Consider the following 27,876-nt stretch of genomic DNA (forward strand, 5'->3'; position numbering starts at 1 on the left):
ACTGCACATAATCTTGAACATTTTCATTGCTGTTTTTAGTAAATCATGCACCACTTGCACAAGATAAAAATCTCGTGGCCAGTAAATATACAAATCAATTTTAATCACAGACCCCTTTCATTTCTTGTGCTTCCGATGCACGGGAGCACCAGTTGAGACTACACTGTAACAAATTGCTGTAAGAAAACAGCCAAATTGTGACAGTAACAAACTGTTTTCCATTAAAAAGGTATTATACTGTAGAAAACAATGCATTCTGGGCAAAATTTGTAGGTGGCTTGCCTTTTCCCATAAAATATATGATATATATGTGATATTTTCTAAGTCTCTTCTTGTATACATTTTTAATGGCTGTATTTTACTTAACTAACTCATTCAGTATATGGTATATTAAAATTACTGAGGTTACAGTGAAGACATCGCTTAATTCGTAGTAATTGGCTTTCAGACAGTAATATGCTCTATTTACAAAAAATGACTACATTACATACTGCAACAATATTTCCACTAGCTGCAGCACTATACTGTGTTTTAGTCTACTCTAAAAATCAATGAAATGCAGGATTGTTCTGTAATCCAGTATGTGGTTTTATCACAGTAACATAGTGTAAAGTAGATAACAGTGAGGGAACTTTAAAATTAACAGTAGAATGCTGACAACCCTGCTGCCAGTATTTTACTGTTAATTTACAAGACAATTGTTTACAGTGTATTAGCGATGTCAATCAATTTATTTATATTCTTTCTCAAACGCTGTGATTCTTTTTGCCTCTGTATCCCATCTGCTTCATAAACTCTGTTATAAAGAAAATATCAGTTGCTGTTCTTTTTTGCTTGTCTTCATCGTCATGTCAGACTTTTTCAGTCTTCATTGTTCAGGAGATTTTTATTGAGGAGCCAAAATTATCCGCAGAGGTCTCCTCTCCAAAAACAACAGACTTGGTGACTAAAACCGTTAAAAAGACAGAATAAAGACGATTTGAGTTAAAAATCAGTCTTTCTTCCATGCTATTCAGTGGACAAAGGACGTTCTTCAGCAGCTTTAAACCGATCTGTTTGTTCAGCTTGTTCATCTAATAATTCACAGGTTTAAAATACCCCATAACCCCTGCATTTCACTCTCTTTGTTCTGCATATTTTCATATTGTGAGAAGTGGATGAGGAGGTGTGTCTATTAACCGGCTCTGATTGGTCCTGCTGGGTCAAAGATTCAGAGCAGCTCTGTTGTTGCAGTGTGCTACTTTACTCTTTTAAAAAAAACTTTATCTCCATGTCTCCGTACAGATATCTTCTACTCAACAAATGCCACTATAAAAACACCACAAGATCACAAAAGCTACCTATCTGAAAAGAGAGACAGTTTCCTGGAAAGTTTACCACAACGGTTTTATTGAAAAATACACTTCACACATTGAAAATAACGCTTTTTTTGTTAGTTCTTTTCTAGTCTTAACAATATATTTGACCTCAGCTAAACAATAAACTAGCCTTCAAATTTAAAAGTACATCTGTGTGTGTGTGTGTGTGTGTGTGTGTGTGTGTGCAGCTATTCATGTCTGCACCGGGGGGATGGGGTGAATCTGTGAGACCCTGTTTTTCAGGGGAACTGGCAGTCACGGCATCTCACCCTCGTTAGCCTGGAAATGGGGACGAGGAGGCTGGTCCTGAAGGGATGCGTGGTGATCTCATTATTATTATTATTATTATGGCGAGGGAGGGAGAGATGGGTACAGTTTTAGGGGGGGCTGGGGATCACAGTGGCACTGTGGGTCCAGGTCAGGCACAAAACCCCCCTCTCCTGCTATTTTGTGTGCCAGCTGGGCCTCCATTGTTGAAACCCTCATTAGCAGCACTTAGAAGAAACTGCAGGACAGGAGCCGTCATTCTGCAGCCACTCGTTCACAGCAGAGCCCTCAAACTACTTCTCTTCTTCTACCAGACACAGAAATTAACAAGTATAGGACAGGACAGCAGGCGGCCGAGACATCAGCATGGATTCTCCACATTATGGAGTTGCAGCAATGAGGAGAGGAAGCTACGATGATGCTGCAGCTTCTCTACGTCCTGTGAGTATTGATCCGCCACTCAAAGGTGAAAAAAGATGACCGCTGAGTGTGATGCTGCTCCTCTTCATTATTCCAGACTCATGAACACTCATGATTGACACCTACATAAAGAAAACACTATAATCATTTGCTGTGTGTGTGTTTAAAAAGCTGTGTTACATAAGACATGCGGAGAAAAGCCAGTAATAGTCAAGGACAAGGAGAGGAACATTTTACCTACAGACACGAAGGTATGGCAAGAAAAATAACACATACACGCCTCTGTGTACTAAAATAAATCTTTCTATTTATGTACATTTTCATTTAGAAAAAAATGAACATGGCAGTGGAAATGGTGCTTTTTAAAGTTCGATTTTTCATTCAAACAAACTAACAATTGGAGGGCTGCTCGATCATGGCAAACATCATATTCACAATTATTTAACTTATAACTAAAAAATATATATAAATAGTGGCTCAGTACTGGCTTCTTTGAAATAAGAAATATAATTAAACTGTTCAACCATAGACTGTATATAAATAATGGACGTAGTCACCGTGACGTCACCCATTGGTTTGTGGCCCGTTGGAAGCATCGAGTTCAGCGTTACACCCATCACCATCTCGCCATCGTGGAGGAGCAAGATGGATCTGGCGACATTTATTTTAGCATTAACTGGAGCATTAACTGGGATGTTCATTTGTGTTATGTCATGTTATTTACCTCAGAAAAATGAACAGCGACTCCTTGGAGTGTCTGTTAGTCCAACCAAATGCTGAACAATACATTTTTACTGGACAAAACGTTCAAATAAAATTAATTATTAAGTGAAAATACAGTATGAAAGGGTCAAAGTTATGAGACCAAACCGGTAAACGTCCTTTTTTATATCTATAAAAGCACACTTTCTGGTTTGCCTCCCTCCTCAGACCCGGAGGTGTTCAACTGAATAAAGTAAATAATAAATATTATATATACAAGGCAGAATGTTGTATAATAATCATTTTATCTTGATTAATTTGTTTTTGTAACCTGGGGTCAGGGGTCAATTTAGCACCAATTTGTGCCTTTCCACATCAATTTATAGTGGAAAGTCTTGAATTCGGGGCGGTGGCTCAGTTGGTAGAGCGTTCGTCCAGTAACCGGAAGGTTGGTGGTTGATCCCCAACCATAAAAGCTACATGCCGAAGTATCCTTGAGCAAGATACTGAACTCCCAATGCTGCGTTCATCGGTGTGTGAATGAATTCCCAATGGTGGCAGGTGGCCCCAGTGTGCCCCGGTAGCCTTGGCTATCAGTATGAATGTGTGTGTGAATGGGTGAATGAGCGTAGTGTGTAGTGTAAAGCGCTTTGGATAAAAGCGCTATATAAGTGCACCCCATTTACCATTTGAATTATGTAAAGAAAGCACAGGTGACAAGAATAAAAATATAATTGGGTTACAGTGTAATGCTGTAAAGCTGTCAGGCATTCTGTATTGTTTTGAAGTCTCCTGTATTTATGAGGTGCACCTGAATGCACCATGAAGTCCCTGTTGGCGCCCACCGTGCAAAGCGTTGTAGACATGCAAGTTGAGAAATTGCTCTCGTCCTCTTGAAATTTCACTGTCTGTCGTTGAACTGTGTCGGCTGCTAACTGTACATACGAAATCAAGTACGGGGTACAGGTCAGGATAGCGCTTGGGAAAAAAAAAACACCAAAAAGGGACTCAAAAGGTAAAATATCAGCAGTGGAGAACGATCTATTCAGAGAAAACCTACTTCAGTAAAACAGTATGGAGCCACTCAGATTGTTTTATATTTTCAAAATATATCATAAGATTATTTGTATTGATGCATTTATATAAGCAGAATTTCTGTGTTGTCCATATAGGTTTAATTCTAACTACCTTATATACTGTCATGTGGCTTAATTAATTAAAGATCAGTACAATTTTCATCAGTACTTTTAAAATATTAGAAATGAATGAAAGATGTCAAAGTGTAGAAGTATTATAAATTCAGAGCAGCTGGAGTAGTTGCTGTATTTAAAGTATAAACAACAGTTTCTAAAAGGGATTTTTTCCCCAAATCAAATATTTTTGAGAGAAGGATAAGAAATCCATTCAATGTACACTTTCATACTTATTACCAATACAGTGATTTCCAGAAGATGGAGACATGAAGATTTTCTTATCTGCTAATTGAGCAGCAGTTTGATCCGGCCGTCTCTCCTCCTTCTCCTTAATGGCCCTTTGACGTGAGGACCTTCACACTGTTTGAAGTACATGGAAATGTGTTCCAATCATTTTTTAAGTGAAAAATGTTAAGTCAGCTCTTGAGTGAACATAAAGAAAGTGGACGACGTGGTATTCTTGTCAATTATGAGGCGGTAGACGCATTGAACCATCTGAACACCAGCAGAGATAGAGGCCAGGAGCAGAGGCTTTGTCACGTATTCCTGCCTTTGATTGTTTTGTTGTGCTGCTTTTCTTTTTGTCCTCAGCTCTAGTTAGCTGTGGTTTCTCTGCTTATTCATTAATTAGAGCACAAAAGGAGCCACAACAAGATGGAAAATCTGTTTGTTTTTCTCTCACCCAGATAAAAAAAACAAGAAAAGAGTTTTTGTGTGTATGAACGACTGGTACTGCTGGGAAAATGAAATCATGATTTAAAGGTTAGCAGTGTCCAGGCCTTTATGATTTGGTGGCCCAAGTGGGGCACTGTCTCAGCATGAAGTGTGTGCTTTCTCAGCTTGGGTAGTATCCAGTTTTTTTTCCCTGCGTAGAGAATATGAGGTAGCTGCCTGCATCAAATGAGTTTCTTCATCATAAGCATTGGTGGATTTCATTTTTGTCATTTGTAGCTGAAATTGCGCTGTCGTATTCAACATGTAATCAGCTTCGGAGCAGCTTGAGTATCTTAAGTGTACTATTTACTTATGATAAACATTGCATGTATGATAGTTCTGAGTAGTAAAATGACCTTCTAGATGCAAAGGCTTTTGAAAGATGCAGAAAATCAAACCTGTTCTGAAAGATATAATGATGAACAAAGATTTGAGAGACAACATGCAACAGTCTTGTTGTACAATAAGCTCCTTTTGTGCGCACTAACCTGAGTCAGTCTCTCATTTGGCCTCCAAACAAAACCAGAACCTGACATTGGTATTGCAGTGTGAAGGCATTATTTTTGCTTCGCAGAATCTGAGCTGATACATAAGCAATCAACAGCAAATACGTCAGGCAATCAAAATCGCACCCTGCTGGGAATCCATATGTGATTGTATTGGGAGAGTGGCTTCATCGAGATTCAGTCGTTTTCCCTAGGAAGGATTTGTCGTATCTATTCAACAGAGTAAATATAAACATGCTCTGAAAGCAATTTCTTTTGGTAAATGAAGTGAGGCTTGGATTTCACTTTGTGTGGCACTGGCCTCTAAAACTTTATTTTCTATAGCAATGGCTGAATTGTCCAACAACCACTGAAAGGGTCTTTATTCTAATGGCATTCTATGCACACAAAGACATTGGTCACAACACACAGAGAGTAAATGAAAAGAGATCTCCTAACAATCTTCTTTCTTGAGATAAAGAGAGAATATAACTTATTTTAAATTATTGTTCTTGGATGCATATGCATTGACCTTTAAGGTCAATACTTTCTAGTGACTCTCAGATGGACTTTCTTTCTTATCTCGATTCCATTGCTGATTTGAAGGTCACAGCAGAATGAAGCACTGGGCCTGATGCAAGAACCACTTGGTGATTTATATAAATGATTCTGGAGAACTTGCCACATTCACTTCTATTCTTGTTCTTTGAAAACTCTCTTAGACACAAACACAATGTATCAGTGGTGTAGACTTGTTATAGGAGAACTGTGCAGTTTTTCAGTAATGGATTTCATATTTCATTACTTCGAAGCAACTTTGAACAAGTTTGTAAATTATAAAGTAAGTGATAGTTAAGCCTCAATTTGAGTTTGGTATTTTAAATTAGGATTTTAACTTGTATTTATTTCCAATTGTGGTTCTTTTATATTACAAATATTTCCTCATCTTGCAGAAATAACTCAAATTGGTCATGATAATGCCCACTCTGCTTGCGTGTCACTGCTGGTTTCAGGCTCACGCAGTTGTCATTTTTAAGCTCATCATCCATGTTTGAGTAGCAAATGTAGTTGTCTTAAAATAAGATTTGTTTAGGTGTATTGTTGATGCACTGCTATCTTTAAGCAGCATAAATCAGTTGCCCCATTGACCAATAAAAACTTCTAAAGTTAGTGGTGCAGTATTGTAATGCACGTACATAGTTTCATAACATGCTCTCACACTCTGCTTGTTACACACACACACACACACACACACACACACACACACACACACACACACACACACACACACACACACAGCAGCTGTCCTCCGGTGCTTGTTATAAACAAATGGAGGTCGCTAACTGAACACATACTGCTGTAGCACATACTTACTTTACTGCTACAGTGCTAATTGTTTAGCCTATTAGCACTGTAGGAATAAAGGACTTAATCTATTCTTATGAAAATACAACAAGTCTTAGTTTCAGGTGATATAATTGAATGATGAATATTATATTTAATTTCTGCCATTAAATCCCTCTAAATTCCACACACTGGTACTTTAAATATAACATTTCTTTGGGGGGCGTTTTACCTTGATTTGCACTTATGAATGTTGTTCTACAGGGCAAACCATATATGCTTTCTTGGTCTAGTTTGATAAAAGTGACTTCTTAAATCAGACAGCATGGGGGAGTTGAACAGAGATTTTAAACATTTATGAATACTAATAAAGCATGAATGTTTTGTCTCGGCTTTTGGGCACGGACATTTTAACATGTTTTTCAGACATTTGATATACAAAAGTGTTAATCGAGAAAGTATTTGTTTGTTTAATGGATAATAAATAGGATTTTTAATTGCAGCGTTTGTCATGTTATCATCTAAATGTTCACAGTCATCTGTAGGACAATATGGAAACAGATGTCTCACTTCAACTGTGAAGACATCTACCTAAGATAAGGGGTGTGTCAGTCGTCACAGCTGCTATTTACAGCTAGTTTAAGTGTGAAAATCACACTGTGGTACGTGGTGGCAAGTAGTGTTTAAACTTAACAATAAGGCCCTACATATACATACATACATATACATATATACATAAACATACATACATAGATAAATGAAGATATATATTGTTTCCTTTTGACCAGCCCTCTGTTTTCTTACAGCACCTCAGACACTTGGCTCAGAGACGACTCTCGGCTCCGTCGCTGGTCTTTGGGAAGGCGCTGGGGATGCCATGGTCTCCAATCAGGTGAGTACATCACTGTTTTAATCCTTTTTCCTTTCATTGAACATTTGCTGAACATACAGTATATGATTATTATATTTATGAGGGATTATCTTCTTACACAGTATTTCTTTTTTTAATGATTTATTGACAGTAAGTTATTAATATTTGAAATTATACAATTGTCTTTTTGTAACGTTATAATGTTCCTGCATCAGCTTGTTATAGAAGAACCTCTTTATAATGTTTGCCCGGAAGTTAGAGCAACTTAAGAGGTGACGGGTATATCACGCCATTGATAGGCGGTCAAATTAAATGCACTCTTACTTTAAAGAGATATACAGATTTCTCCAGAACATTGTTGGAATAAATTGGGATAATGTCAGTGCACAATTGATCTCACTCTGTTTTGATTATGTTTAATATAAATATTTTTGGAATCAGGCTTGTACATATTTTACATAACAAACTTAAAAGTTGGGGGAACTATACTTGAGGATGATGAATTGAGCATTTTTTTATATTTTGGTTTTTATTATTATTATTATTATTATTATAAAGAAAAAAGGGCTTTCCACACACAGACACTAGTTTCAAAAGAGTGCCTATAGGTGGCAGCACATGGAACACACACTGGAAACTCATATCACCTCAGCTGTCGTCACATGCTGTCCTCACACTCCCCTCCCCGTCATGCTCCGACCACGTGCTGAACAGAAACTGTCATGTCCACACAGCCTCTTCTGTTTTAGCCACAAACACAGATGTCCCTGTGGGGGATTTACAGAGTAGAGTTTAGAAAAAGCAGGTTGATCACGTAGCTCAAACCCCTTGAACCGCACTTAAAACCCCTCAGAGGACCAGCTGCCTGGTATTGATCGATTTGTGTCTTATGGCATTTTATAAGACTGAAGACGAAATGATGAGATGACGAGATGAAAGTTTGTGGCATTTCACAAGAAAGAAACATACTTAAAGCTGTGAAAATATCAAGAGTGTTTTTTTCCCCATTATTATTTTTTAAATAATAATCTTGTACTCCTTGGGAAGTCCCAACCTGTGTTGCAATCTTTCTAAGAATCATATTGTGAGGTTCACCTTAATGTTTCATAGAAAGTGAAATATACACTTTGTATTAGAGTTATATCTTAACACATTTTCCAACACAACATATACTATATTAGTACTTTGTGTGCACTAATTTTCCAATACTGAGGCAAATTCTATACTACCATCAAAGGGAACCATGTAATTTAGCCCTTTGCCGGTTGACGGCTGCTGGCATTATTAGAGTATGACACATTAAAGCAAAGAAATTAAATATAGAGAGATAAGAGTCATAACACATTTTATAGAGGCTATTTTGCATGTATATGAATATAGGTGTGCATTGAGATTTTGGCTTAGATTTTAGCGTGCCTTGGGCACAAAAAGTTTGTAAACCACTGGTTTAGAGGACTATAAATCAAGACTCTTAGTCATGACAGAGCAATGGCTCAGGTCATGGTGTGGTTAGTTAGTATGAGCATATGTGTATTTACTCGGCTGTGGCTCAGTTGGTAGAGCGGTCGCCCATGGTTGGTGGTTCAATCCCAGACCATGGCAGCCTACATGTCAAAGTATCCTTGGGCAACATACTGAACCCCAAATAGCCCAACGATGCTGCGTTCATTTGTGTGTGATGGAAATACCAGTGGGCCCTGGTAGCCTCAGCCACCGGTATGAATGTGTGCGTGAATGGGTGAATGAGTATAGTCTGTAGTGTAAAGCGCTTTGGATGAAAGCGCTATGTAAGTGCAGTCCATTTACCATTTAGATAAATAAAAGTTTCCCAACTTTAGCATTAGATATCTTGTCTTTGTACTGTATTTAGTTGAATGTAGGACGCTAGTATTATATTCTGTTTTAATTAATTAATTAATTAATGTATTTATTTTACAGCATCGCAACTTTTTTTTAAAATCTGGTTTGTAGTTTGACTTAAGTTTCTAAAATCCAGGCACCAAGCCCTGATTACATATTATCAATAATTAAGGACCGCTCTAGTGGTCTATATAAGAAAACCCTGTATGACTGAAAGACCAGTACCTGCTGATAGGATCGTGCTGCCAGTCAAACATGCGTCATAACACACCTACAGTTTTTCACGTATTTGGTCAATTCAGAGTTTTTATGTGGGGGACTTTCATCACCTCCTCTTCTTTAACTGATGTTTTAACCCCTTTAACCTTTTCCAGATGTCATTGCTGTAATCAAACAAAGCCCACCGAGCATCCAGTGGGCGACTCCAACAAAGCAAATAAGAGAAATGTCAGACACAACCCACTCTCAACACCTCCACCTATACAGTGCTCAAACACGTATCAAGTGCATTACCATGAGGCGGGGGACTGCGTGGGTGGTAGTTTCACTATAGTGGGATTGCCACTGACGTAGATGGTTAGAAAAAATATATGCTGAAGAAAATTAGCTGTAGATATTTCGTTAGGTATTTAATCGATTTTATTTTATTATCAGAATATTTTCTAAAATGTGTTTTGCGTCATGCATTGTTTCACATAAGTACAAAAACTCAACACATATTCAAACTACAACACTAAGAAAGTACAAACATATTTAACATCATTATGAATGAGTGCATGCAGTGCAATCAATTTAATTAGTTCCTTTCCGGTGATTAGTGAGTGATTAGACTAGGGCCAACTGAGAACCAAACTTAGCTTGATATCTTGACAAGCAATATGAAATGATGATGATTATTATTATTAAGGATGAAGTGCAGAGGCGACCAAAAACACTCTTTAAGACTGACTATTAACATTGTTTACATTATTAATACATTATAGTAATTATAATGTGACTGTTACTTATATTCAAGGAACATTCTGAGAATCTGTTTTCTTGCGGAACCTCATACAACCCCTACTACTCTCATAAATGTCCGTTGAATATGAAGTTATATTCCGGACAGCCAGAAGATGTTTAATCCTAGTTTAGCTTAGCTTAGTTTAGCTTAGTTTATCAGCCAACTTTGATGTCCATGACAAAAAGTATAAAAAAAAATTTAAGTGGAAGTTTTACAGCTAGACTTACTATCCAGATACAATCTTGAGATGCCAAAAATCAGATTTGTGGTGTCAGTTTGAAAAAAGGCCTCCAATCATATGAGCATGAAATGTTGAAGTATTACTTTGATGGGTAAGTAGTTGTGTTTGTTGATCATTTTATAAGCTGTATGCTGTAGTTGGTGTTTGTAGATCTCCCACTGTTTTATTTGCCGGCATTTTATGTGTCATCAGTAGGCCAAAAAGGTTAACGGGGAAAGTACCTATGCTGCAACAATTTGAATTGCTGCCCTGAACCCAGAGTCAGTGGGAAGAGTGATGACCAAAACTAGTTTCATAATCACTTCGAACAAACAACTCTTACTTCTTGTGTGTACACCTTGACTTACATGATGATTTAATGTGTTAATTTTTAGACAGGGCTGTGCTGCAGTGACATACCTGCATAATTTAGTTTTTTTGTAAATTTAAGATTATTTTATTGTTGTTAAAGAATTTAGTAAATAGTCTGAAATGTCACATGAGATGAAAAGTAATCCCACTAATTAAATTAGTTTATTAAAGTTAATTAAAGTGTGTTCCTATAATGAAATTATATCAGGTAATTTACTTTATAACCTCACTGGCCACTTTATTATGCACAGCTGTTCAACTGCTTATTAACACAAATATCTAATCACATGACAGCAACTCAATGCATTTAGGTATGTAGACATGGTGAAGACGAGCTGCTGAAGTTCAAAGTGAGCCTCAGAATGCAGAAGTAAGGGGATCTAAGTGACTTTGAGCGTGGTATGGTTGCTGGTGCCAGACGGTCTGGTGGGAGTATTTCACAAACTGTCTGTCTAACAACCACTCTAAGGTTCACAGAGAATGGTCTGAAAATGATAAAATACCCAGTGAGCGGCAGTTCTCTGGGACAAAATGCCCTGTTGATGCCAGAGGTCGGAGGAGAATGGCCAGACTGGTTGGAGATGATAGAAAGACAAGAGTAACTCAAATAACCACTCGCTACCACCAAGGTCTGCAGAAGACCATCTCTGAACGTGTCCAAACTCAATGCAAAATGGCTACAGCAGCAGAATACCACACTGCCCCTTTATTAGGTACACCTTGTTAGCTAATAAAGTGGCTGGTGAGTGTATTGATCTGTTAAGATAGGCAATGACATCACATATTGGTCTGGCATTTTCCTTCATATTAAAATGTAATTCCAGTCTATCTGTGATATTTGGGAAGGGATCACAGTGTCGGAGACTATTGATTAGTCTGTGACTATATTTGTTTCAGAAAACATGGTGGGTTTCTTCAGGTCAAGCTTCAGGCTACGAAAGAACAACCTTTTCAGCTGTTGTTGTTGTTGAGTTGTCTGCTAATGTTTAGTGGTTTCCTATATCACACCTGCAGGAGGCTGTTAGTCTTGTTCAGTAACCAACATTTTACCATCTGGATACTTGACTCAACAACCAGCTGCAAGTAGTGATCATAGGTCAAATTCAATGCAGTATATTCTTAGGATCCGTTATCTTTAGGTGGGACAGGCTTCTTATAACCCTTACCTATGAAGATGACAACACCCAGTCAGTTGTGTGTTAACTTTGAAACCAAGAGTGATTTGCTGAGACAGAGACAGGTCTCTGTGATGTTGTTCAGAAGATGTGGCTTTGGTCCAATATTTACTTTGGTGACTCTGGGACAAAAGACTTGATTTATAATCTGTGCTCACTTTAATTTCTCCCATTGTACTAAATAAACTCAGATCTGCTGCTAGTCTCCTAAAGGTGCATGGCAGTAAAAAAACAGAGGAACTGAGTGGTCAGTGAACCGTCTCGCTTCTAAACTGTTATAGAACTACAACTTCTTTAGTTTACCATAAAGAGCTGTTCCTTTCCTTCCCACCAAATGACCCCACAGTCTCAGCTCGTATCTCCGCTTGTCTTGTGGACAACATGGATGACAGAACATCACCTTCAGCTCAACCTCTCAAAGACCGAGCTCCTTGTCATCCCACCCCGTCCGACCTTATATCAGCCTATCAATCTGCAGCTTGGATCCATGCAACTTGTACCCACAAGCTCTGCACGAAACTTTTTGGGTGTCATGACTGATGACCAACCGACCTTCAAGGTTCATGTATCCTCAATTGGCCAGTCGTGTCGATTCTCCCTGTACAGCAATCAGGAGAATCAGACCCTACCTGACCGAGCAATCGACACAACTCCTGGTTCAGGCCCCTGTTGTATCCCGTTTAGACTACTGCAACTCTCTACTGGCAGGTTTTCCTGCGTGCACCACCGAGCCTCTGCAGATGATCCAGAACGTGGCTGCACGTCTGGTCTTCAACCAGCCCAGGAGAGCACATGTCACTCCACTCCTCATCTCTCTGCACTGGCTCCAGGTCGCAGCCCGCATCAAATTCAAAGCCTTGTCTCTTGCCTACAAAATAGCAACAGGCACAGCCCCTGCTTATCTAAACTCCTTTGTTCCGGTCCACAAACCCTCCCGCCCACTATGCTCCTCGAATGTAAGACGTCCGGCTCCTCCACCGCTGAAGGCCTCTACGTCTCAAACCAGACTTTTCTCCTCTGTAGTGCCCCGGTGGTGGAACCAACTTCCAAACTCCATCCGGTCTGCTGAGTCCTTCTCAATCTTTAAGAAGAGACTGAAGACCAACTCTTTACTGAACACCTTCACTCTTGATCTACACTGACAACTACGACAAGTATCGAACTGACCGCTCTTGCGACCTATAAAGCACTTGCGTCCTAATGGACTCGAACTTAACCCACAGCACTTACTCTTGCTATGTTTATTGACTTCATCCTTGCTTATGTTGTATTAACTCTCATTTGTACGTCGCTTTGGATAAAAGCGTCTGCTAAATGACATCGTAGAATTGTAGAAGAAAGAAAACAAAGATCCCCCCCAAAATAAACTTATCCTTAAAATCTCTGAATTTACATTTTTTAAGAAATCATAAAAAAAATAATACTGTAAACAAAGCATAAATTATTGTTTAGCTGGTGGTTTCCTGTCAAATGCAGACTTCTAGGATGTTTTGTATCATTGCCTTCAATTGAAAAGCAATTTACTGTAACAACAAAATGTCAACGTTTTTTAAAAATGTATTTAAAACAAGTAGTTTAGGGTTGATGAAAGTACATATTTCATACACTCTAGTGACCTCTCTAAGCTTTATGGCCTTATCAGTTTGCAAAATGTTGTAAACACATTAAAAAGAATGTAGTACAGAAACATAATTACCAAAATTAGACTGGTCTGGTTGTGGGTTGTCATGGTAATCTTTTTTATATCCTTTCCTCAGGGAGGAGGCTTCCTGTTGGGTCTCAGTAGAGCAGAGTCCATTCGTCCTCGGCCTCACCAGTGAAAACGGAGAGCTGCTGCTGGACGAGTGTGTTCAGGTCACCGAGGGCTCCAAGACGAAGGAGAGGCATCTGTTCCTCTTCAACGATGTCATTGTCTTCGCTAAACTCAAGTAAGGAGTAAAGATATTAAAAAACACACCAAAAATATAGATGGAGATTTCAGCCAAATGTGAAGAAGAAAAAAAAGGTGTCCACGGAACAAAAAAACAATACCACTGGGAAACTACTGACTCCACATACATGCAATACAAAACAAACAGGAAATACAGTTGATCTGGTTTTTCAGTGACTTTCTGCTGAGAAATTTCACACATTTCTACAGTTGAATTTGGATAGTGAAAGAGGAAGTAAAACCAAACCTGTATGTTTGGACAGTAAACTCGGAGTGTTAGGGATTCTCCCAGCACACTTATGTAAAGTCACTCTGACTGTAGATAAACAGAAAAAGAAAGCATGGTGGTTCCCTCTGAGTGGAGTCACATGAGGGGAAACTCGTGGGTTAAAAAAAAAAGTTCTTCTCAATAAGTAATTTCAACACATCTGCTGAAACTCTGCTTCCTTTAAAACAAATAAAACATGTCAGTAAGTATGTGCATAATGTAAATAATCCCCTTCAAGTATTGTGTACTGTTTGGTACCAGCAATTAATACCTGCCAGATACTGTAGGGAAGAAATCTGAAAATGTAGTGATTTTTTTTGTCTATATTTCTCCTAACTCCTCTTCTTTAGTATAAATGTAAAGGTTAGTTAAAACAAGTTAACAACATAATAGGTTAAAGTGATCTCCCCCTTTTACATTTGCCAATGTTTATTTGTTTTTTTGTTGTTGTTTTTTTTCCCTCTCTATTGACAGTCCAATTGGTCAAAATGTAAAGGAAAACGATAAATAATAAATCTACCGAAATGTGATTTGAATTTAGACTTCAAATTTGATTTTTTCTCTCTTTTGAATCTCTTTTTATTTATTTATATATTTATTGCTTTATTTACCTTTGTTTGCACAAGGATTTCTAACCTGTAATCACTTGATCTTGGTGGGATGTATGACTATCAAAGCAGCATACAGTTGCCAAAAAAAGGGAAAAAGAAAAAAAGTCAGTGAGGTCATGATACCAAAAGACAGTTTTAATGACCTTTTTGTTATTTTTTTTATCAGTGGGTAAAATGAAAACCTCTCCTTCGAAAGACAGCATTTTATTGAAGATTTATATACCCAGAGTTCAAGAGGAGAAATAAACACAAACAAGCTTTAAAAGTTGTTGCTCATTGGAGTCGGATGAGGGCTGTTTGTCAAAGCCAGTGGAAGTTTATATTTCTTGAGTGGGAGGACAATAACACTCATCTGTGTAGCACAAGCCGCCCACTGTTCCAGTAGGTAACCACAGCTGGGACAATAGTACAAAAAAAGACCTTTAAGTCTTTTGAGTCAATATATATATATATATATATATATATATATGATCATTTATTACTTCTAGAGATTGTTATGTACTATAGGCGTACCAGTTTTAAGAAGCATTCAGTTCACCATTCATATGGAGTTCAACCTTCAGCAACATAATGATCTTTGTGGCAGTGAGTGAGCTTTCTAAGGGCTGGAAAAATAACCGTGTAAATGTAATGCCACAAAAAGAAAGAAAAGGCTGTGTATCTGATTTTCTGACTTACTCTTTCATGTCAGATAATTGATGGCGCAGTATATTGGAAACACAACAATGCATTTAAAATAGAATAGTTTGTGTTGTGCTGTTTAAATGATGCTCTTGTACATAAAGTGACCCTGTACATAAAGTGCACAGTATATCACAGTGGAGTGTTTCAGTCTGTCCATTTTTTTCTCATTGTCTTTCTATATTACTTCCGGTCAGTTGGATGTCACTTCTCTCTCTATATTGCTTGAACATAACACCTCTTGTATCCTGATGGTCGCTGCCTATCTCTTCACTCCTCTCTGACTCTCTTCCTATATTCCACTCTAACCTATTAGCGCTGCAAAAATCTGTTGCAAACACGCCAAGGTCAGCAGGGTTCACAATCTCATGTTGTTTGTGTGGCCACATGAAGGTATAGCAAATCAATTTCTATTTACTCTTAAGGACAGCTGTGTTTTGAACCATTCTGAAAAGCTTTTTCATGTAGACTCTTTCACTGTCTCTTCACTTTTAAAATACAATAGAGTCACTTTAACAGCTGCTATCAAACCTCCACCTCCTTATGTTTCGTCAAGGATACATCACACCAGAATGGATTTTCTCCCCTCATTTTACTCTGTACTAGTGAAACAAACTGCAGATACAGGGATCTATTTTATAAAATGGACTTCTTAAAACATCAATAATTTATGTTGGGGTTCAGCAGCTGAATGAAAAAGGCTTTGAGCCACCGGACTGCTCAACATCCTCCGGGGGAACAGGTTTACTTTTGAGCCACTGACTCGGTGTGTGGATATTGGTTTTAGGCTTTTGCCGCAAATGTTTTCTTTTGCGGATGATTGATTCTACAGCGCACATGTTGCTAGTCAGACGGTGTTTACAAGCACAGGACTTTTGCATGTCACTGCCTCATGAATAGCCGCCCTAAAGACTTTCCACCCAGTCTTAGTGACTAAAGCTTAGGGTATGTCTTCAGTTTCTATGAGCGATGTGTTTCAAGATTGACTTGTGAGTCTGACGTGTTGATCTCCTACCGGTATGGGGCGCTCATTTTGACGACGCTCCTGTGAGTCGTATTTGAGGGTTAGACCATGCAACATATTTGTTGGAAATGTGGCACGCGATGATCTCTTATTGAAAAACACTTTTTACACTTGGTTAAGGTTTTAAGAACAGCTAGGCTGAAAAAAACTCTGGCCATAACTTCCAACAAATGGACATTGTTGCATTGTTGGACATGGTTGGATAGCTATAAATTCTATATACTATAAGTGCATTGCTTTTCAGAGGAATAACTACAAGACCAGCTGGGCTATTAAAGCTTTTTTATACAGAAATTTGAATTGGCAAGCCTTGCAATCTTGCTGCACCGATAAAATGTCCATCAAAAGCATCACAAGTGCATTTTGTCATCATGGTAGGGGGAAAAATTTAGCATTTCTTTGATATTCAGATGATGTTTTGGTCCACAGGCTGTGTTCAAGATCAGTAATCATACAGTAGTACAAAGGCACTGATATGTTTAATAGGCTGCACTGTAGTCCCACATCTAATGATGGTTACATATAACTGTTAACTAGGGTGAGACCACTGTGTCTTTCGTTCTTTACGGTTATTATGTTATTATCTGCATCAAAGACGGTTGTTAACAGGATTGTTTTCATGTTCAGAAAACACATTTCCATTCAAGTGGACGAAAAGTAAATAACTAATTTTGTAGAGATGATTTCTGTACAATTGGTTGTTTAACGGTGCAGCTTTCAAAAGAAGCTATTACATTTTCAATTTCAACTTTTATTGGTTTCTCCAGGTCAAGCAATTTCACAAATAGAGAAAACATATTGCTAGTGAGGAGAAAGATAATCTGATTTTATCACTATATTCAAAATCCATCATAGAAGGAGAAAAAAATGATTACTGAGACATTAATTTATGGAACTGAAACCTGCAATATTCTATGAAAAAAATACTGTGAGAAATAGGAACAGAAAGGACTATTTAGATGCCTCTCATTCATACTTTCTGCTTCTGTTTGAACAGGTCGACTACCAGTTATCGTCTAAAGCACAGAGTGAGCCTCGAGGACATGTGGCTTTATGGTTTTGAGGATGAACCGGAGGATGAGGAGGGAACAACGGGGGATATTGATCTCAGAGTGACCCTCGTCTTGGCTTGGGATCTCACATTTTGTTTGGTGTGTTTCCAGTGAGTAGACAAGCAGCTGATGATGATGATGATGATGATGATGATGACTGACATATCTGCGTGCCTGCATACACGTGCACAAGCACGGCTATGCTTATGTGCAGCTGTGAGGATCTTCAGTTTTTGTAATTGTAATTGTTCCTCTTACAGACTAATCCTGCACGTGCCTAGAATCCACCTGTAATCCCTCATTCCACCTAGATCACTCTTGAATGTTGCTTAATGTCAGAAATTATTGTCAGCTGGTAACACTGCCTCCACTCAAATTGATTTTTCATGGTGGACGGGGATTTGATTTTCTCTGACCAATCACTTGAGACCAACTTATCCGCCTTGGGTAACGCTTTATAATAAAATCCTAAATAACCATTAATTAACAAGTAATAAGGCATTGTTCTCGCTTTAGATCCAGTAGTTGCAAAAAGCATAGTTAACTTATAGTTAACTTATAATAGATGACCAATAAAGTATATTTTAATATCAATAAGCAAACAAAATAAGATTAATAAAGGCATGGCAAAGACATAATGGGTGGGTCATGGGTGTTTGTAATGCCATTATTAACACTTATATAAGCTTATAAACACACAATAATGTTAATAAGCATCTTGTAAGGACTTACAAGGGCCTTATTACTTCTTAATTAATGGTTATTACAAGGACCTTAATATAAAGCGTTACCCCGCCTTGATCATTCCAACATTCCAGGGTTCTAAGAGTGAAGCAACTTAAAAACAATTGAGAAAACATGCAATCTAAAATCACAGCTTGACAACCCTTAAAAATGGTTTTAGTTCTGCCTGATAAACTAATATTTAGTCTCCCTGCTGCGCTTATTGAATTGATTCTTTTTAACTGAGAAACTGCTGTTTCATGCGATGATGCAAGGAGTGCGTTACATTTCAAAACAGAGCGCACTGTCTCGCTATGAACGAACAACGCTTTCCCTCGACACAGTGTGCAATAGGCAGAGGTGTCACTCAATCAGCAGCGTCGTCTGTAAACAAACTTTTCTAAGGCATCTCATGTATGAATTTATTTGCCAGCACAATGAGCATAAAATCATCTTGGGCTCATGAAACGTAAGGTTTATTAAAGACATACGTTTTTCACAAACCCAGCTGTGGAGACTTTGATGTCTCTTTGATTTTGATTCTTTTTAAACCATTATTTATTCTCTGTAATGTCTAATCTTTAATCTGGATCCTCAGTCTGTATTGAAGTTCTGATGAAACCTTGCATTATTAACCCTCCTCTTATGCTGCGGGTCAAATTGACCTTTTTCAAAGTTTAAAAGTTTAAAAAAATAATAAGTATTTTTTCATGAAATGAAAAAATTTAAAATAAAAATTGAAAAAAATCAATGTAATGTAAAACCATTGTATTTTATATGTAGGTCTTTCCAATGTATATTAAAAAAAAGTTTTAACATGCATTTTCTGATGAAAAAGAGTGAATTATCCTCATTGAACCATGATCTGTGGGAGGTAAAGAACACCATTGCACTAAATATTGATTGAAATGGTTACTAATGGAGTTATTAATGAAATTTAAACAAGATTTATTGGGATGTTTTAGTTTCTGACACTTTTGAATTATTAAACATGACCCAGGTTATTGCTGTTCCTGAAAAAACGAACATAACAGGAGGTTTAAAAAGGCAGCGTGTTTGCATACACAACAGGGTGTTCAATGCAGCTGTTTTTATTTTAAATAAATGATTGATACGTTATGTTGGGGCTGAATGCACCCATATGAATCAGTGGAGAAGGTAAAGGTCTGGACCCAGGCCACCCCTGACCTGAAATTACTTTTTACACTTACAGTTTTGATGCAGCAGATGATTCACATACAAATGGAAGCATGTTGAGAGTCGTGCTTCACCTAATGTATTCGTGTTTGTTTGAGTAAACATGCACAAGCACGATCTGGCTCATATGTAGCCATGAGGATCTTTTGTTTACGGTTTACCCTCCCCCAACACACTAATCCTGCTCTTTCCTGAAATCCCCCACTCCAAAATGTTTATCTGTTGGTGTAGCAGACTGGCACATCCAGGGTAATCGTGCTCTTGATTTAAATAAATGCACTTTAGTATGACGTTATGTAGAGATTGAACGCTGTGAGTTTGGACAAATCTTGATCAGCTGTCAGTGTTTCTATCATTCTTGACTATCTCTGAAAGTAATCTCAAAAATATAATTTGCATATTCCTGATGTGGATTCCAATCTCTAATCTTCATTGTACTCATAGACTAAAAGGCCCTTAACAATATATATGCCTATGAAAATAAGTCAAAATTGGATGCTACTACTATAGTGGAGTAGTAGTTAGCACTCTTGCCTCACAGCAGGAGGGTCACCTGTTCGACTCCGGCCTGCAGCTCTTCTGTGTGGAGTTTGTATGTTCTCCCCGTGTCAGCATGGGTTCTCACCACTCATTTAATTGGTGACTCTAAATTGCCCGTAGGAGTGAATGAGAGCATGAATGTGACCTGTCTGTGGATAAGCAGTTAGGATAATGAATGGATAAATGAAGACTACTAGCTAATATAAGTCACATTGGGCTCTGTTTCCCTGTTTCCAGTCATTATGTGAAGCTAAGCTGCTATTAATGCAGTTTAAGATGAGAGATTAGCATAAAATCACCAAACACCCAATCAAATGTTGTACTATTGCTTTTAAGATCTTGAGGCCAAACTGATATTTTCTCTGTGACAGAGCAGCACACAGTGTCACTCTTTTTTGAGCCATATTAGATCAACGCACTCTGAGGCCGTTCATGGAATATTCACACTTGTAGTAAATGGTCATATGATCTGTGGCCTTCATGCAAACAGGGAAGTTGCAAAGAGAAAGTCCTCCCTGTAGCATCACAAGACCAGAGGTTTCAAAATGGGAAGTGCGGTCCTTCATACCTTCATATGAGGGGATTAACATCAGCTGACTTTATCTGGAAACACTGGCCTTTACAATAACTATGAAAAAACACTGTCTCATGCTGTTTGCCTAGACTAAAAAGAGAAGTTTCTCAACAGTAAATGTCAAGTCATTTGTCTCACCAAATGCAACCAGTGAAGAAATATAAAGTCATTTGTGTTATTCACTGACTCCCACATTTCTCATAAAGTCACCAAACCATAAAAAGTTTTTGTTTTTGACTCGCTTTGTATTCCAAGAAGTCGATCAATCCCCTGGTGAGATTTCAGTTGTTAAAAACGAGACGGCGTTTAATTTTCTGAATATGATGGTTTGTCTCTGGTAATGATTCAGTGTGTGAAAGTTTCACTCACATCACACGGAACTGGACAAGAAACCATGTGCTCACATGTTGACACTGTATGATACTGTAAGGGGCCAGGCATTAATGAGGCCACAGAGAATCACAGGTTGTTTAAAGGTGAAGCTGTTCAGGTGTGGGCACGCGTATCCGTTTCGTCGTCATGTTTCCACTGGTGGACGTCGAGCCGTAGCATACCTCGTCTATGAGGAAGTGGAAGGTGTCTGGTTTGGGGGCCGCCGTGACGCTGCTTCCTGTTCCCATGACTGAGTTACAGTTTCCACCAGAGTTGATAAAAAGAGACAGTGGGTGCGCACTTCGTCTCAGTCCTCCCACCAGATCTGTTAGCTGTTGATTCTCTCTGTGGACTAGTAACTCATACCATGCTGTTATTTTGCCAACAGCTCGCCTGAGGTGAAAGAACGCTGGTTAGATACTCTGCACAGGTAAGAAACAACAATTATTATCATGATAATAATCTATATGTTATCTACAAAACATCTTAGGAGTTGGGCTGTACACAAGCTTTATTATAAAACTATTTTTGATCAATTTTGAGAACATTATATAAGTAACTAAATCAATATAACTATCTGTATCAGTCATTTTTTATTTCATTTAAAAGAATATTGTATTATATATATCAAAATATTATCACATTTTACATAACCTGGTAGAGATGGTACAGATAACAGCAAGATAACATCTTTAAATAAGGAAAAACAGTGTTCATTTTGACACTCAAGACGTACGTAATGACATATTGATCAAATATTAGGTTGTTTTTTACTTTATCAACAACAGGTTTCCTATTCCAACAACAATAACATGGGAATGTAAGCTTGAAGTCGTGAAGAGGAATAATAGATATTGCATGGAAAATGGTTGATTTATAAGTCAAATTCAGTTCTTTGGAGTTTGTGCAGTATTTTTAATGTGTTCAGGTAGAATTTTAACATTGAGATTGTAAGGATGGGTGATGGGTTTTACAAGTTTGCTGGTGTGTTTATGGAGATTTTCCGCATATGGAAATAAGATACATTTTCTTGGCAGGAATTTCCTCAACACATCGACTAAATGTACAGTCGTTTCATTTATGTGGTGACAGAAACAACAAATAGGGTCAACATTTAGTCTACACAGTCCATCTGTTGTCTATCTATACATTTTATCTTTATTTTACAATTTTACGTGTAAAGCTGATACACAAGAAGTGTGAATAAACAGACATTTTGTGTGCTTATGTAACATCAAAATGCAGAAGGCAGTGGGTGCAAAGACTTTGATGACAAATAGTCTTTTTTTCCCCTCGTCACAGGAAAATTAAAGACGCAAAAGAGAGAGCTGGTTATGCTTCTTCCCCTCCAGACGTCCTCATGAAGGTTTTGAGCAGCACCATCGCAGTAAGTGTCCCTCCGTCTGCTCCGCCATGTCCAACAGAAAACAGAATATTTCCCCTCATAATATCTCTCTCTGACCTTGTCTCTCTTTTCTTCACCTATCTTATAGACTAAAACTCTAACAGGAGGTGGCATGGAACAACTCATTGAGTTTCCACTTGATGTAAGTACAGGAAAAAATCCCCCAAAATACCTACACCTTTCCTCGTGCTCAGATGCGACTTGCTCAATGTTTATTATGTTTATGTTTATTGTAGCTGGAAAAAAAGTGACACTTAATCACAATTTAAGAATGAATGCAAACAATTAACTACTTGAAGATGATAAATTATGATCTTTCTGTCTGATTGTTTGCTTGTGTTGTATAATTTTTCCGCTCAAACTCATTCACGTGTCAGTTGGCATGCTCAGTGAGGGTGTGTGTCACTGGGCGGTTGAAAAAAAACAAAACACAACCCCCTCTCTATTCCTTCCTCTTGCATGTTCCTCTTGCATATTTATCACCACATTGACATTATTTCTTTATTTTGTTGCCAGGGCGATGCAAAGATCTCTGCGCTGTCAAAACAGTTGCATAACCAGGAGGACAAGCAACCCATTGGTGAGTTTGAAAGTGGCAGTTTTGTTGGAGGGTGGGGCTCGTTAATGGTGCCATGTGTAGAGATGAGAAACCACAGAGACAGAGAAGGGGAATCTAACAACTGATAAGAGTTTTGCCACTGTGGTTTTGATGCACCAGTTTTAAACTATTGTGAAAACAAGTGTAAGAATAACACAACATGTTGAATTCAACAATTTCTTCTCCCATCAGAAACCAAGTGGAAACTGGTGCGGAGGCTCACAAAGGGCCCTAGTTTCATCAAAAGACGATCAGATACCGACACCAAGACGCAGCTGTTTGGACAGCCCCTCTGCAAAGTATGCCCAGATGAAAGCTCACTTCCAAAACCAGTCACAGTAAGTTGACTTTCTGCCTTAAATGTCAGATTTGTCACTTCCTCTTGCCAGTCGAATTTCTCTTGTAGGTGAAGACGAAGAGATAAACTAAACTTCCCTTGTTGCTAAAAAATACACCTCCACTTTGGACAGAATTTTCTATTGTTTTGGTGAATCTAACTACTAAAGACTGAATATAAACAAACACCTGGTTACATAACCTTTTGAGTTTCTTAGAATTTGTCATTGAGGACAGGAAACCATGCAATTGCACGATCTTCACCCTGATTACGCTCTACCCAAAGTGCACTCAACACACAGAGTTTACAAAAATCTCACTTTTCTGCTCCCCTCTTGTCCCCGTTCTTTCACCAGGAGGTGCTGGTGCTGCTGAGGAAGCGAGGGCCGTCCACAGAGGGTGTGTTTCGCAAACCATGCAACACCAAAAACATGCGGGAGATCAAAGAGCAGCTGAACAGCGGCCAGGAGGTGGACCTGGGGGGCCAGCCGGTCGTCCTGCTCGTCGGGCTGCTCAAAGTACGTTCCCATTAATACACACATGCTACCATTTCACCTCACTCTGACTGTGTGTTGGTATGTGACCATTACCAACAAGACCACAACCACAACTACTACTGCCATACGGCTGCAGCAGCTACTACTACTACACTACCACCACTACTACCACACTGGTGGGGGGAGTATTTTGCTTTTTAGCAATTAATTTGACAAAATAGACAAAAGATTAGTATAACTAGACTTAAAATAACAATAAAAAGGACACAAAATGACTACAAATGAACTCAAAATGGAAAGAAAAAGACACAGTATGACTTAATTCATCGAAAACGACCAAGTTAAGAAACAAATTGATGAAAGAGACACAGAACGAACCAAAAAAACACAAACTGACGACATAGGGACACAAAATGACCTAAAACCCCCCACAAAATTACTTTAAATACACATAAAACTACCAAAAAAGACACAAACTGACAATTGAAAAAAATACACAAAATGATAACAAATAGACCCCAAAAGTCAAACTGATAACAAATGGACACAAAATGACATAAATTAGACACAAACTGACTACAAATAGATACAAAACAATAAATGAAAAAAAGACTCAATATGACTATACAAAACGACCAAAAAAACCCAGACCTAAAGACAAACACCAGTTTAGTTTGAGTGTCACAGCTGATCATTTCTATGTATGTATGAGTCATGTGTGTCTCACCAGCGCTCCTCTTTCTTGTTGCAGAGTTTTCTGAAGGAGCTTCCTGGCAGCCTGCTGGTGTCTGAACTTTATGACAACTGGATGGCAGCATTGGACGGTGAAGACGCCCAGCAGAGAGCTCTGGGAATCAGAAAGTAAGCAATCAATACCTGCTAATCAGTCAAGACAATGGCATTTAGCTGAAACTGTGACTCTGTGTGTCTTCATACATGACATTTATATGTCAAATGGAGTCTATTGGTATTTTTTTATGGTTGCTTCTGTGGTCAAAAGTAAACAGATGGGTATTTTGAGTGGAGTTTGCAGAAAATTCCCGCTGTCCTCCATCTTTGGCCTAAATAACAAAACCACTTCTCTTTTTTAATCTATCATCAGTTTCAAAAAAGGAAGAAACTTAACATAAAAAAAAGAGCGCCAAGCTAATGTCTTCTTCCTGTTCTCTTTTTTTGCCCCCTTCCTTCTCCTTTTGCTACCCGCTGACAGGGTGGTAGACGACCTCCCGGGGCCCAACAAGCTCCTCCTGCAGCACCTCGTCTGCGTCCTCCATCACATCCTCGAAAACGCTGACACCAACAAGATGGACGCCTACAACCTGGCGGTGTGCATCGCCCCCACGCTGCTGCAGCTGGACGTCACGCCGCTGGATGAGCAGAAGGAGCAGATGAAGAAGGTAGATAGATGCGTTATGAATACACTTTCTCACTTCTGGTGCTTTGAAGCTTTGTGGTTTCTTAGTGCAGGAAAACCACAAAAGGTTTCAAAAGTAAAGTTACATCGACTTTTGTTTGCTCTTTGTTTGTTTAGTTAAGTACGGATAAAAAGCACATTATCCTGACTGGATGAAGCGACTTGTCTCAACTGTATCTGCTCTAGACTTTTGAATTCCTTATCTAAGTTTCAGTTCTGAATTTAACTTATTGTTTTTCTTATTCTGATTTGTTGCAGGTCACAGAGCTAACTCAGTTCCTGATTGAGCACTGTGAGATACTTGGAGAGAATATCCCAAATCTGCTGGATACTGATGATGGTACATTTAAAACATCAATAAAATATTTTATCATCTTCCTTTAGGGACAGTACACAAATCATTTGGGTGTAGAACCTCAAAAACCAATGTCAGTGTTAGTTCCTTGGGTTGTTAATGTGTGATTTGATGATGTTAATGACTTGACTTTTGTGACTTTTAAGAATTGAATTTGGTTAAAGAAAAAAAATAAATATATAAATCCTCCTAATTTTCTAACCCCACCTTCACCCTAATCATTTTTATACTGTCCCTAACTCAAGTTAACTTCATGTGTGTTTGTATAAATGAGAATAAATATCGTAAAATGTTGAGGTTTCTAATCATGTCTTTCTTCTGTCACTCTGCAGACTCGCTGTCCTCTCAGCATCATGACTCTGCTTATGACAGCACCGACCCAGACGGAGATGGAGAGAGAGAGAGTGGCGGCTCGGCACATGGAGAGAGCGGATCATCCTCCTCTCTCAGCCCCAGCTTCGCCACCTCCTCCTGGCCAGCTGATGCTCACTTCAACACAAAGCCGCCATTCAACCGCCGCTGCTCCGAGCCAATCATCCTCCCCTCGGCTGACCTCTTGAGCCTGAGCAGCCACTCCAGGAGCCACGACGACTGCTCGGTGGAGAGGAGGCACTTTGAGGAGCAGCCTCTGAAAAAGCAGATCTCCGATGACTCCTTCTTGACCAGAGGACGGGGTAGAGCACGGCCGATGTCTTTTCCAAAACTGAGCAGCAGCTCCAACATGGATCAGCTGCCGTACATGTCGGGCAACTGCTCGTGCTCTTCTCTCGAGAGCGCTGCCTCGAATCAGTCCGAGGGCTCTGTTTTCACCGGCTCCCCTGCGGGGTCGCCCACCTGCCCCCGGAAAACAAACAACCAGCCTGCAAAGGCTCAGCAGGACACAGCAAAACCGATTGCAGATGAGAAGAGGCGGTCACAGTCCATGAGAGTTGCGAGTAAGGTCCTGATGAGGACCAGGAGCTTAGGAGCCTTCAACAGGAGCAGCGTGAAGAGAGACTCTCAGAAAGAAAACTCCTTTCCCTGTGAAACGCTCCAGGAGGACTCTCAGAGTGAAGCAGATTCACCAGCAGAGCCTCTGCACAGAGCTCGCCCTCTGTCAGCCATCGAGGTGTTTAAGCAGGTGGACAGCAAGCTGCCCTGCAGGCCTCCGTCCTACGAGCAGGCGATGCAGTGTGCAGGCCCTCCTCCACAGTACGGAGCAATGACGGTACACGACGCCATACAGCTGGGGAGGAGGTCCCGTCCATCCTCTGTCAATTATGACTTCCCACCTACCTGTTCTGTTAATCAGTACGCAGACTGTTTTGCTCAGGCAGCACAGGACAGAGCCGGCGGCGTCCAGCTGCGGCAGCCTTTCCGCCAGAGAGCCATGTCGGAGTCTGTGTCCGCAGGGCGCCATGAGGTCGTGTCACGGAGATGTAGCCAGCCTGTGTTTGAGGAATTGTCTTACGCCAAGGAGTCTTATGTGTGATGACTTTTGAACTGTTTCACAGATTGGATTTTTAAGACGTACACACATGTATGTGAGTTGTGGGCAAAGCTGAAGAAGAACCAGTTTTCATACTGCAAGTTAGCAACCCTGCAAGCATCTTTCATTTATTCAGAGACTTCAGAGAGAGTATGTGACTTCACAATAGCAGCTACTTCCTCCTCTACTCCTCTCCTCTCTTCTGTGGTTGGTTTGACGTAAAAGATGTGCCCGCTGAGCAGCTCCGTGTCACAACAGTGCTTGTATATGTACACAAAGTCCAATCTGTTCATTTTTCACTGTTACACTTTGAATGAATGTCAGCTATGTGCTGCCTCCACGGCTGCACGTTCCTAGTAGTACTATTTAGAGTACACCTTTAAAAAGATATTATGATAGATGGTCTATCACAATGAAGCTATGAAAACACAGTTACCTGTGGATAAAATATGCTATGTGTGTTGATTTTCTGTTTCGTCTGAAGTTTTTGTTGATTCTTGTTTCAAATGTGATGTGTACAGTGTAGCACATTGAGCACAAGTTTGTTGTTTTTCTGCTTTTTGAAAATCCTCTTCACCTTGCATGGAGTTTTCCTTCCACTACACTAAAGCACTTTTCTTGTGATAGCCTATGCTTTGTTTATTTGTATGCAAAATTGTAAATACAATGAGATAGATATAGATGTGTAATCTTTGTCAGTGGAACTTCCAGGGACATGATGTTCCACAGTTTTAGGTTAAATGGACGAATACAATTCAATAAAGGAAAATTAAAATGGATTTTTTCTCTTTCTCTTTTTGAAAGTTTGTATAATTGGATGTATTGAACCTGTAGCACTCCTCAGTCC

General features: G+C 39.1%; 1 protein-coding gene across 1 annotated transcript; it reads left to right on the forward strand.

Annotated features, from left to right (window-relative positions):
- Nucleotides 1–1,991: 1,991 nt before the first annotated feature.
- tagapb (T cell activation RhoGTPase activating protein b) lies at nt 1,992–27,876 on the forward strand. Its single transcript, XM_059356271.1, has 14 exons — nt 1,992–2,066; nt 7,290–7,375; nt 13,742–13,912; nt 17,496–17,660; nt 21,345–21,386; nt 22,259–22,343; nt 22,450–22,503; nt 22,878–22,941; nt 23,152–23,297; nt 23,652–23,813; nt 24,544–24,653; nt 25,003–25,189; nt 25,465–25,546; nt 25,894–27,876. Exons 1-14 carry the CDS (start codon nt 1,992–1,994, stop codon nt 27,030–27,032), a joined length of 2,568 nt encoding a protein of 855 aa, XP_059212254.1. The 3' UTR covers nt 27,033–27,876.

Source organism: Centropristis striata, chromosome 18 (assembly GCF_030273125.1).
Source record: "Centropristis striata isolate RG_2023a ecotype Rhode Island chromosome 18, C.striata_1.0, whole genome shotgun sequence".
Taxonomy (NCBI): Eukaryota; Metazoa; Chordata; class Actinopteri; order Perciformes; family Serranidae; genus Centropristis; species Centropristis striata.

Excerpts from the sequence above, each read along its gene's own strand:
- tagapb (XM_059356271.1), top strand. The coding sequence starts at position 1,992 with ATGGATTCTCCACATTATGGAGTTGCAGCAATGAGGAGAGGAAGCTAC. Across the intron at positions 22,504-22,877 it reads TCATTGAGTTTCCACTTGAT|GGCGATGCAAAGATCTCTGC; the intron begins GTAAGTACAGGA and ends TTTTGTTGCCAG. Across the intron at positions 23,814-24,543 it reads TGCTCGTCGGGCTGCTCAAA|AGTTTTCTGAAGGAGCTTCC; the intron begins GTACGTTCCCAT and ends TTCTTGTTGCAG.